The sequence below is a fragment of the Aethina tumida genome, chromosome 8 (assembly GCF_024364675.1).
Source record: "Aethina tumida isolate Nest 87 chromosome 8, icAetTumi1.1, whole genome shotgun sequence".
NCBI lineage: Eukaryota > Metazoa > Arthropoda > Insecta > Coleoptera > Nitidulidae > Aethina > Aethina tumida.
Genome location: NC_065442.1, coordinates 3,858,492 through 3,871,613, shown reverse-complemented (window position 1 = coordinate 3,871,613; position 13,122 = coordinate 3,858,492). Strand labels below are relative to the sequence as shown.

Here is a 13,122-nt window from a genome sequence, read left to right as displayed (position 1 = left end):
CTTCAAATGCTCCAATAACGCTATATAATATTTAGTGATTTTTTTATGTTTTATTGTTGTTTTTGATGGAGCAGAATCCCCATAATAATTCTCAAGCCATTGCTAGAACAGAATTTTCCCATCAGGAACCAATATAAAATAAGAGGTGAATGCAATAAAACTAGCACCATCTATGTGTGTGGGATTTTTCAACCCATGTGTCTAATAACATCTAATTGTTGCTCTAGTTGTAATATATTTATTCTACAAGAAATTTTACTCAATTATGATATATTATGATATACAATAATATGTTGATAATTAAGAATTATATTCATATCGTACATATAATCTAAGTAAAATAAATAAATTCAAATATAAAAATATATTTCACAAAAACAAAACATTCTAAGCATTAAATGTCTATTTTAATAAAATTAATTATATCATTCTATAAACGACAAAAATAAAAAGAACATACATTTAGACATAAAAATATATAATCACAAAATTATAAAATACAACTGGTATTCAAATAAAAAGGAGGGAGAATAACAATGCACCGCAAGCGATTCTGAATTCGAAGTGTAACTGCAGACCTATCGCTGTGCGTCCTTAACTTAAGTGATCAATTCGAGGATTCAGCATATATTTGGAATGAGACAGTGATATTAGTACGGTTTTGGTGGTTGAACATCAATTTCAAGCAGAGCAACAAATTAGTCTTATGTCGAAGAGTAATTTATTGTCAAATATTAAACCCGAACAACTCTAGATATGGAAACAATGGTCACAAAAGCCTTAACCATTACATATTACAGATAGTTGTTTTATTCAATTTTTTGTTTTATGTTGTCGTATTAATGTTTCGTTTTGATGGTTGTACAGCAATTACATCGTTATACAGTTCATTAAACTCGTCAATTCCAGGAAACTCTTCAATCCATTTCCTTTTTATCTATCCCTTTTTTCAAAGAGACTGTTCTATTATGGCATGCCAGTGTGGAGTTGCAATATATCATAGTAGATCTTAGTATATTTTCTCCTTATTGGAGACACCCTTCTCAAAGGAGTCATTCGCCTGTAGCCACTCCACTTCGAGGAAACCCTTTATTTGAAGCATTCCGGTTTCTTCAATATTTTCTCATTGCGTAGCCCATATCCATTACGTAGCCCATATCCAAATGTTCCCATTCTTCATTTAAAACGTCTCCCAACTCATCAAAACTAACTGGAGCGATTTACAGGTTCTTATGCATCTCTGTAGGGGGTCCCAAATATGCTCGATTGAATTTAGATCTGAACTCTTCTCTGGCCAATCTAAAATTAGAATGCCAACCTCTCACAGGTAGTCTACAGGTATTCTGGAAACGTGCGGGCGAGCGTTATCATGCATATGAATAAAATTGTCGCCTATAACAGGGACAAACGTTACTACATTTTCTTCAAAAACCTTATATACAGATCAACTGTTGGAGATCCACGGTGAAAAACTACGCTTTAAAATATACCATCCCATATCATAATAGAACAACCTCAACAATTTCAGGTTCCTCTAATGTTGCACTGGGCACGTTCGAGTTTGTACACTGGAGTGCGTGTATCAGATGCGAATATCCAAAAGTGAAATCTGGATATGAATATATACCAATTATTGTTTTCTTACAAACCTTATTCGTGCCAGACGGTGTTTTCTGTATAACAACGGTGCAGTAGCAAGCATTCTGGATATGATTTAAAATTTTCTTAACCTATTCGTAAATAATGATCATGTACAAGTAATGTACACCTTGGACAACCGGGAATTGACCTTCTACTGTTCTCTCCTGTTTCTCTAAGTCTCCCCATTTATTCCCATCAAATCTGCCGTATATTGCTGCAACGTGCCATTTAAACTGCTCATTATTACTTTAAAATGTGGTTGTAAACTTTTGTTTTTTTTTATCCACCATACATCTCGTCAAACAAATGACTTTTTAAACCATTAAAAACATTGAAACTCTTGTTTTCAAAGATCCATGTTGTGGCAATGGTGGCAAAAGTGCTTTTTAAAATTGCTTTTCATGAAAAATTGTTAATCTTTATGGAGATTATTTTAAAAATCAAGAATCTATTAAAATTTGTTTATACTCGTGTTTCTCAAATCTGAGTCTTATTTATCATATTTGTTCAATACTTTGATAGTATTTTTACTGTATTTATATTAATTGATGTATTTACTACATGAATATTCTGAATACTACAATTATGTACAAACTTATTATAAACATAATTTTTCCTTTCTAATGTTAGTTAGGTCTAAGAGTTTTATTATTACTTAAAAAATCATGTAAGAGTTAATTTTAATTTTAGTATTAAGATAATATTATTGTTTTGCTTTACCTCTGCCAATCGTATTGAAGGGAATCAAGGTGACCACCCACAGAGACGTGATGGGTACACTGAACAAACATATAATGGATTACTCTCTTAAATTCACTAAAAACAACATCCTTGTGAACATCAGCGATGCAGTATAGCACCTGAATTTCAGAGAAATCCTCTGGAACTCAAACACCGAGTTTCACATTTACACAAATAAGGAAGGGAAAACACACATTCGTCCTCAGAGGACTGGTCTCGGAACCTGACATTAAGGAGATCCAGTCCAACCTTATAGAGGAACACGAGGAAGGTCGAAAAGATCTATAAGCTCAAGATGAAACTCCGTCCGTTGTAAATGGTCGTAACTGATAACAGAGTTACTCTGACTACTCCAAGGGAACTTATTAAACCCGACACTATCTAAACAAGGCATTTGATTGTGCAGAATTCTTATAAACTCGAGTGTTAATTTTTAAATTCGTATCTTTTAAATAGGAAACAATATGTTATGTTTGAAAACAAGGTGTCCAGACTTGCAGAGGTGTACTCGGGCATCCCTCAAGAATCAGTCCTGGGCCCTATCCTATATTTACTCTATATAAATGGTATTCATGGGCATGCGGGGTCCGAGACTGTTCTTTTTGCGGATGACACGTCTATAGTGATACCTCACAAAAATGTGGAGACTTTATATGAAAAACTTAGTGGTATTAGACTTCATACCTCACAGTACTTCACTTCTATTTTTTAAAAAATAACTGAAAATAAAATTTTAAATTTTAAATTATTTTAAATTTTAAATTTTAAATTTTAAATTTTAAATTTTAAATTTTAAATTTTAAATTTTAAATTATAAATTATAAATTATAAATTATAAATTATAAATTATAAGTTATAAATTATAAATTATAAATTATAAATTATAAATTATAAATTATAAATTATAAATTATAAATTATAAATTATAAATTATAAATTATAAATTATAAATTATAAATTATAAATTATAAATTATAAATTATAAATTATAAATTATAAATTATAAATTATAAATTATAAATTATAAATTATAAATTATAAATTATAAATTATAAATTATAAATTATAAATTATAAATTATAAATTATAAATTATAAATTATAAATTATAAATTATAAATTATAAATTATAAATTATAAATTATAAATTATAAATTATAAATTATAAATTATAAATTATAAATTATAAATTATAAATTATAAATTATAAATTATAAATTATAAATTATAAATTATAAATTATAAATTATAAATTATAAATTATAAATTATAAATTATAAATTATAAATTATAAATTATAAATTATAAATTATAAATTATAAATTATAAATTATAAATTATAAATTATAAATTATAAATTATAAATTATAAATTATAAATAATTATAAATTATAAATTATAAATTATAAATTATAAATTATAAATTATAAATTATAAATTATAAAATTATAAAATTATAAAATTATAAAATTATAAATTATAAATTATAAATTATAAATTATAAATTATAAATTATAAATTATAAATTAAAAATTTAAAAATTTAAAAATTTAAAAATTTAAAAATTTAAAAATTTAAAAATTTAAAAATTTAAAAATTTAAAAATTTAAAAATTTAAAAATTTAAAAATTTAAAAATTTAAAAATTTAAAAATTTAAAAATTTAAAAATTTAAAAATTTAAAAATTTAAAAATTTAAAAATTTAAAAATTTAAAAATTTAAAAATTTAAAAATTTAAAAATTTAAAAATTTAAAAATTTAAAAATTTAAAAATTTAAAAATTTAAAAATTTAAAAATTTAAAAATTTAAAAATTTAAAAATTTAAAAATTTAAAAATTTAAAAATTTAAAAATTTAAAAATTTAAAAATTTAAAAATTTAAAAATTTAAAAATTTAAAAATTTAAAAATTTAAAAATTTAAAAATTTAAAAATTTAAAAATTTAAAAATTTAAAAATTTAAAAATTTAAAAATTTAAAAATTTAAAAATTTAAAAATTTAAAAATTTAAAAATTTAAAAATTTAAAAATTTAAAAATTTAAAAATTTAAAAATTTAAAAATTTAAAAATTTAAAAATTTAAAAATTTAAAAATTTAAAAATTTAAAAATTTAAAAATTTAAAAATTTAAAAATTTAAAAATTTAAAAATTTAAAAATTTAAAAATTTAAAAATTTAAAAATTTAAAAATTTAAAAATTTAAAAATTTAAAAATTTAAAAATTTAAAAATTTAAAAATTTAAAAATTTAAAAATTTAAAAATTTAAAAATTTAAAAATTTAAAAATTTAAAAATTTAAAAATTTAAAAATTTAAAAATTTAAAAATTTAAAAATTTAAAAATTTAAAAATTTAAAATTTTAAAAATTTAAAAATTTAAAAATTTAAAAATTTAAAAATTTAAAAATTTAAAAATTTAAAAATTTAAAAATTTAAAAATTTAAAAATTTAAAAATTTAAAAATTTAAAAATTTAAAAATTTAAAAATTTAAAAATTTAAAAATTTAAAAATTTAAAAATTTAAAAATTTAAAAATTTAAAAATTTAAAAATTTAAAAATTTAAAAATTTAAAAATTTAAAAATTTAAAAATTTAAAAATTTAAAAATTTAAAAATTTAAAAATTTAAAAATTTAAAAATTTAAAAATTTAAAAATTTAAAAATTTAAAAATTTAAAAATTTAAAAATTTAAAAATTTAAAAATTTAAAAATTTAAAAATTTAAAAATTTAAAAATTTAAAAATTTAAAAATTTAAAAATTTAAAAATTTAAAAATTTAAAAATTTAAAAATTTAAAAATTTAAAAATTTAAAAATTTAAAAATTTAAAAATTTAAAAATTTAAAAATTTAAAAATTTAAAAATTTAAAAATTTAAAAATTTAAAAATTTAAAAATTTAAAAATTTAAAAATTTAAAAATTTAAAAATTTAAAAATTTAAAAATTTAAAAATTTAAAAATTTAAAAATTTAAAAATTTAAAAATTTAAAAATTTAAAAATTTAAAAATTTAAAAATTTAAAAATTTAAAAATTTAAAAATTTAAAAATTTAAAAATTTAAAAATTTAAAAATTTAAAAATTTAAAAATTTAAAAATTTAAAAATTTAAAAATTTAAAAATTTAAAAATTTAAAAATTTAAAAATTTAAAAATTTAAAAATTTAAAAATTTAAAAATTTAAAAATTTAAAAATTTAAAAATTTAAAAATTTAAAAATTTAAAAATTTAAAAATTTAAAAATTTAAAAATTTAAAAATTTAAAAATTTAAAAATTTAAAAATTTAAAAATTTAAAAATTTAAAAATTTAAAAATTTAAAAATTTAAAAATTTAAAAATTTAAAAATTTAAAAATTTAAAAATTTAAAAATTTAAAAATTTAAAAATTTAAAAATTTAAAAATTTAAAAATTTAAAAATTTAAAAATTTAAAAATTTAAAAATTTAAAAATTTAAAAATTTAAAAATTTAAAAATTTAAAAATTTAAAAATTTAAAAATTTAAAAATTAAAAATTTAAAAATTTAAAAATTTAAAAATTTAAAAATTTAAAAATATTTAAAAATTTTCAAATTTAAAAATTTTCAAATTTTCAAATTTAAAAATTTTCAAATTTCAAATTTCAAATTTCAAATTTCAAATTTCAAATTTCAAATTTCAAATTTCAAATTTCAAATTTTAAGCTAACCTAACCTAACCTAGCCTAACCTAACCTAACCTGTTCGTAAGAATGGACTGTTTCAACCAAATATGGAGTTACTGATTTCATATTTAAGGCATTTATTATTTCTTTCCACGGAGCCGAATTAAAAGCAGTTACGATATCAATTGTAATCATGACGCAAAATTCGTGATTTATTATGGCCTTTTCTTGTTTTTTTGTTATCTTTGTGCTTTAGCACTTCCTGGAACTTCCCCGTCTGATTCCATACTGGGTGTTATGTAGGAGTCCCGCTTCTTCAATTTCATCTTTGAGTTTTGTTTCATCAGTATTTCCAGTAATTTACCTAGCAATGACTGGTAGACGTATTGGCCTGTAGGTTATGGTGATGTTGGTTCCTGTTTTGATTTACGGACTAAGATCAGCCTTGCGGTTTTCCCTATGTCTGGGAAGTAAATGAGAAAGTTTAATTTTACTCAATGTCACCACGAAGATTAAAATTGAATATTTTGTTGACTTAAAGCAAAGTATAAAACATTGAAGATTGGAGAAATACTACTTTTAGTGATATTTAAATTGAATATTAAAAAAAAAATTAATTTGAAAAAACATTTAATTTTACAATTTACATTGTGATCTATCTCAGTTACTCCTAATTTTAAATATCTTTTATTTTACATTTCTTGTTCTTATAATTTACACACATATATTGTTTTCAGTTTGTTCATTTAATTGTTCTTTCAAGCCCTTTTCCTCTTCTAAATCCATCTTTGTCATATTAATACATTTTTTTTCTCCATCTATATATCTCGATTGGGTCAATCCCACTTTATTTTTTTTTAATAACCCTTCAAGACTAATTAAGTCTATTTTACTTTTCCTTTTATTAATAATATCATCCAATTCTAAAACACTGAATTCTATTTCACTCTTTTTCAAATATTTTTTTTGTATTTGGTGATCATCCTCAAGAAATTGATTAGGACCTCTACAAATTACTCCATTTTTGAGAAAAAAACTTGTGTGAGAAATCTTAGCTAAATATTTTCCACTGTCGACCAAGGACAACGCGTCCAAAGTAATTTCGGAAAGAATTCTTAAAGTTCTGCGACTAGGTTGACTTCGTATCTTCTCGATTTCCTCAGGGATGATATTTAGGAACTTTTTTGCCCTTTCTACAATGCTTGTATCATCTTCCTCTTCTTCTTCCTCCTCCTCTAAACAATTCAAAATTTCTTCCTCTACATCAGCTGCAGCCAAATTGGCAAGTAGTGCATCCAACGATCTTGACTCGGATAAAGTCGTTTTCAAATGTTGCATAATGGCATCAATTGTTGATTCGCTTATCAAATTTCTACCATTATCAATTTCATCTTCCAATTCTTGCCTCACATTCAAACGAATTGATTTTGCCCATTTCCTTTTCTCAATTTTTCGTTCTTTTTTTTCTTTTTCATATAATTCACACGCTACCAAATCTTCTTTGAGTTCTTTATAAAAACTATGAAAAATATATCATTACCTATTTTAATTAATTAATAGATCAAAACAAACCTTAAGACAACAAACCAAGCGTAAACAGAAGGGCCATATTGAATGAATTGAGAGAGTACATACTCTAAGCAAATCCAATTTAAACCTTCATGAGTAAAACATATAAATGTACCCATAGTAAGTGATGCAATATTTGCCACGAATATTCTAAAAATGCCCAAAAACAACCATGGCAACATTACATTTGGTCTGTCCAACTATAAGACACAAAAAATTTTAAAATTTTTTCATTTAATATCTGAATCCTTTTACCATTAACGCCGGCCACAACATGGGAATATATAAAGCAATAAAGACGTGATTAGTGAACGCTCGTATTGCTAAAATTCCAACCATCAAATATTTTAAATAAAATTGCATCATAATAGGGTAATATCTAATATCTAAGGTAGCATCCCAAATTTTGTTGAGGTCTGTTTTAATATGGAAGAGCCCTTGATCGCATCCACAAGATATTGTACCTAAAATAATTATCACCAGAACTTCAACTTCTTTATCCATACCGAAAAGTGCGAATAAATGTCGCATTTTTGGATTTGCATTTATTTTTCTATAAATATGTAGTAAATAGTAAAAATTGAGTAGTAAATATTTCGTAATTATATTTTTTTACGTCATTATTACTTTGACGTATAAAAATGTCACATAAATTTCGGAGACAGTAACGTATAAGGAATGTGAATAAACATTCTTTAAATGTGGCAAAAGTTATCTTAAGAAGTACATTTTTAGACAAGAAAATTTTAATATCGATGGATATAAAAAATATGCTTCTACATATATTTTTAAATCCTATTTGATATTTAACTCATTACTATTTCCTAAAATACATTTCGAACCTTCAAAAAAAAAATGCAAAATTTTCAATTCAAGATAAAAAAGATTGTTTTTCTCTTTACATAAATAATATTAAATATAAACAACACGAGACTGCCACAATTTGCATTAACTAAACAACAAACAATGTACAAGATATTAAAAAGTGAAAAAAATCGAAACAGGGAGGTAACAAAAAAAAAATAAGGAAAGGATTCTAGAAATATTAAAAACGCAAGAGAACTGAACAAAATAAAAACATAAAGGGAGTTTAATAACTCCTAACACCAGTTTCTGATTGATATGGGAACCTCAGTACACCTAATAAGCAAACATGTTATAAATAAAATCCTAATTACATTTCTAAGTGTAAATTGAAACTATTTTTTTTTGACAGATTGCTTGATTGAAATTTAAATTCTTGAGAATATGATTTTTAATTTTCACAGAATTATGAACATGTAAATATATGAAATTTGCTCTACACCCATTTCAGGAGTACATAATCTATGGGTGCAGTTAAATAATCTATATAAAATTTGCTACCATGATTTCTTCAAGTTTCTAAAAATTACTGTGTAGGTTTTGGTTTTGTAGTATTTTCACCATAAGTACATAATTTCATGTTTAATAAAATATAAATAAAAAAAATCAAAAATATAAATTTTATGAGTCTGTTATGAATTACACTGTAGATATCTCCGATAGCATAAAAATATAAAATAATACTATTTCATTTAAAAAAGAAAATGAAATCATCTGACTGGATGATTGAGGAAGTAAAATGATAAACTTAAAAGATGGTAGACATCAACTAATGCTACAGCAAGATTCAAGATATATAATCACTATTCTTCGTAATTTGCGTAGAAATTAAACATTTTCAGAATATGCAGTTATCAATTGAAAAATACTTTATGATATGATAATGAAAGAAAATTTGATAATATAAAACAAGTAAATTTAACCCGCACACTAAAATATTTTAGATTTATTTAGGACCAGACTTGCAAGGACATTAGAATTAAAATGGCGTGAAAATAATTCAAAATGAAGACTCCTCTCAGTTTCACACACGGCATATTGACATTTCAGCCTCTGTTTTAAATGCAATTTAATAATCAATCTTAAAAAATTCCGTCTGAAGTACAGGATGGTAGAAATGTCCAATGGGATCTCATATCGAACCGACACATTTTGTAGTGGCTATACTCGCGACTTCTTCCGATTGCATGTTGAATCGTTTTCTAGCCGGTGATCTCGAGATTTCAAAGATTCTTGAGCCCTTAACAATGAATGACGCGTTCTATCTAATCGTTCATTCCTCTCAAAACTATTCTCATTCGACCTTGGCATGGACATCCGTAATCTACACTTTGTAAGACAACTTTCCCTATTTGTTCAGATTCATTTTCACGACGCAATCTTTGGCTTTAGGCCTTTCTCATGTTTTTAGAGAGATGTGACTTTCTTTTAGGCATAACTAAATATTAGAAAAAAACAACTATCTACGTTACTAACTAAATAAAATAACTTATAAATAATTTATCAATTTCGATGTAAATCTGAATATTGAACACAAATGTACTTAATTTATAATTATTTATAACTATTACTTAAAGGTAAAAAAGGAAAGCGGTAAAAATGTAACAAAATATTTTGAATTAAGATAAGATAAGATAGGAAGAACGGATCGTTGGAATTATAAACGATAAAGATATCAATCAAATCAACCTATCAATCAAACATTGGTGGGAGAACTGGTGGGAGGCGCCCGATGTGACGGCCCACTGGTGACATGCGCGTGAGCTGCGCGTAGTACTGGATAGTACATGGACATTGCAATATTACTTTATTTTTCTAAAATAAAAGAATTTTTCTAAACTAATTAGAATTATTCTTTATTACATCAAATACCTGCCAATAAAAGTCCCGTCAAAATCGGTCCAGCCATTTCAGAGATTAGAAAACAGACAGACAGACAGAGACAAAAATTGTAAAAAATGTTATTTTGGTGTATGTACCGTATATTCATATGCATGTAGTGAAAAACGGTTATTTCAATATTACAAATAAATAGTTAAATATCTGTCCAACTTTTAGTACAATTAAATTTAACTGTCTATCAAATTTAATAAATAAATATATCAAAAATGACAATAATATTTGGTCAAGAGTTGTCGCACGTGCTGTTATGGCTGATTTTATGTTATGTTGCAGCAGTTTTATTAGGTACGACCTCAATTACCGTCAACTTCACTAACAATATTTAACGATTTTTATTTCTGCAGTTGTTTTGATTAGGTTTTGCATTGTGAATAAATTGCTTTGTCGCAATTATACTTCAATGTTTCATTGTGATATTTTGCCTTTCTGCCCATATTATTGCTCACACCGTGATATCCTGCAATTCGTCTCAAATGTTATTTGTTGCTGCCACCATCAAAGTGTTTATGTAAGAATTTGCTAAATCAAATATGAAATAACAAAACTGTAATTTCAGGATACATCAATGTGTTATAACTATACTTTTCATTGTTTCAAACCAAATTGTGAAGAATTGCGGTGTTGCTGTTGCGAATTATATAAGGTAAATGAAATTTCTTGTAAATCAGAGGATTTCATTTAACTGATTTTTTTTTTCTGGTTTCGGTCTTATCTTTTTTTTATAATGTTCCCTACTAACTTGTTATTTTATTAATATTAAAAAAATACCATGGAATGAATTTTATTTCAAATTTTACACCTTCAGAGGTCTGATGTGGTTTATGTTTCTTTGATATATAATTGACAACCAGATTTCGAACATCATCAGTCAGTAGAATTTTTTTTAATATTGAGAGAACAGTTAATTTAATATTCAATAAAAAGACGAATGTTTGAATGCTTTGAAATGTTACAAATTTTAAATGATAGATGTCAGGTTTTAAAATGGGAAATAATATGTTGAAATTGAATGAAGTGAAATTTATAATACTTCAGTATTTTCAAATAATATCGTTTACAGTGCGAAAAATGCTCTCCGTGTCTGTTGTAGGAGATGGATGCACGACAAAGAGAGTAAAATTTTGCCCGGTAGTAGGAATCCCCATTCTCAGAGAAAATGTGCAATGCTAATGCGCGTTAGCGCACAATAAAAATTAATCTTTACGAATGCATTTAATAACTCTCCATATGCGTAGGTTAGGTATATCAAAAACAAAAATAAGTATTCCTAATATAAATTTTTTTTTTTCAAAATAAAAATGTATCCCAAAAATTAAATTAAATAAATAAATGCATAAATAAAAAAAACTAAAAACAATTAAATAAGCTGTTCAAAGACCTCAATACATTAACTCCTCTGCGGAGGCGAACCGCATGCTAAACGCAGCAAAACCAAATGATCCCCTCCAGTCAGTCCGGCCCGCCCACATAATTGCATGTATATCTTTCTTTTTTGTTTACAAAGGGGTATTGATGTTCTGTCTCAATACGCGAGTAGACACGTTCATCATTTTTGAAACTGTATATATAACCATAATAATGTTATGGAATTAACCAATCTTTGCCTTTTAATATGCGCAAAAAATAATGTTTTCTTAAGGAAAGCATTAACAAATAAAATTTGTTCAAAAATGAATGTACTCTTTATTCTGGTATGCACCAAGAGTTCAGCAATGTCTTTGCCCAAAGTCGAATAGGCGGCATACAGACACGGAGAGCATTTTCTGCACTGTATATTGGGACGGAAGGACAATAGCCGATCATTGACGTTCGGAATCGTCGAAAAGGAACGACATTTTTGTCTTGGGATGCAAATTAGTGAGAAATTGGGAGTTGGGGATTTTAATATTTAATTTTATAAATTGATAATAGAAACTCTCCAAAATTGTTGAGATGAGCAGGGAATATGTAGCATCTATAGTTAGAGATATTAATTTACTAGATTTCAGAATAGTGAGTCATGGACGCTATAACTTGGTAGATTTTAGTTTATAGAAGACGGTCAGATGATGTTTTTGCTTTAAGAAAATGTATTTCTGGTAAGAGACTTTTTATATAACCAACTTACGTAATTTAATTGTTTGTATTTGTTATTTTATATTATTTTATAAACCACAGCATGAATGAAAAACGAATATATTAACATTAATATATTCGTTTTTCATTCATTGAATTTAAAGTAAAGATTCATCTGTATTAATTCATTCCATGCTTCCTGCTTAGTTATTGCTATTGTCAAAATTCAGAAAGTTACTTTTACAGTAGTTATATTAGTTATAGGGTAAAAGCTGGATAGTTGCCCCACTTTTTAAAAAAGGTCTATTATAAAAGAATATGTATTTTCTTAGATTAGTGAAACATCTAAGTATAAAGTTAAGTATTTAATATTAGCCAATTTTTGTAAACTTTTTAATTTTGATTTTAAATAAATTCCGTTTTATTTGTCTTCTTAAAAACGGGATAGTTGCCCATTGTAGCGGATAGTAGCCCGAAGTTAAAAATACTGCGAAGGATACTTGCCTAGTGCGGGGATAGATGCCCCATTATGATTTATGTATATCACTTAAGCAAACCCTCTTTATATTTAAAATATAAACCAAAATATTAATTAAAATAAAATAATTAATAATAATTAAATAACATAAAATAAAATTCAGATATAACATACTATAAAATTATAACAAAAAAAAATAGTTTCCAAGCTTGAGTTAATTAATTATTAATTAAAATA

General features: G+C 23.9%; 1 protein-coding gene across 1 annotated transcript; it reads right to left on the bottom strand.

The window, feature by feature from the left end:
* Window positions 1-6,630: 6,630 nt before the first annotated feature.
* Window positions 6,631-8,192, bottom strand: LOC126266343 (uncharacterized). Its single transcript, XM_049970271.1, has 3 exons — window positions 7,842-8,192; window positions 7,590-7,786; window positions 6,631-7,536 (listed from the first exon to the last, which is right to left on the bottom strand). Exons 1-3 carry the CDS (start codon window positions 8,115-8,117, stop codon window positions 6,732-6,734), a joined length of 1,278 nt encoding a protein of 425 aa, XP_049826228.1. The 5' UTR covers window positions 8,118-8,192; the 3' UTR covers window positions 6,631-6,731.
* Window positions 8,193-13,122: the final 4,930 nt, after the last annotated feature.

What these genes read in the sequence shown, in the direction of transcription:
- LOC126266343 (XM_049970271.1), bottom strand. Translation starts at nt 8,117, where the DNA reads ATGCGACATTTATTCGCACTTTTCGGTATGGATAAAGAAGTTGAAGTT. An exon ending in TGTTGTGGCCGGCGTTAATG is followed by an intron (nt 7,787 to 7,841) that starts GTAAAAGGATTC and finishes TGTGTCTTATAG; the next exon opens with TTGGACAGACCAAATGTAAT. An exon ending in GCTTGGTTTGTTGTCTTAAG is followed by an intron (nt 7,537 to 7,589) that starts GTTTGTTTTGAT and finishes TATTTTTCATAG; the next exon opens with TTTTTATAAAGAACTCAAAG.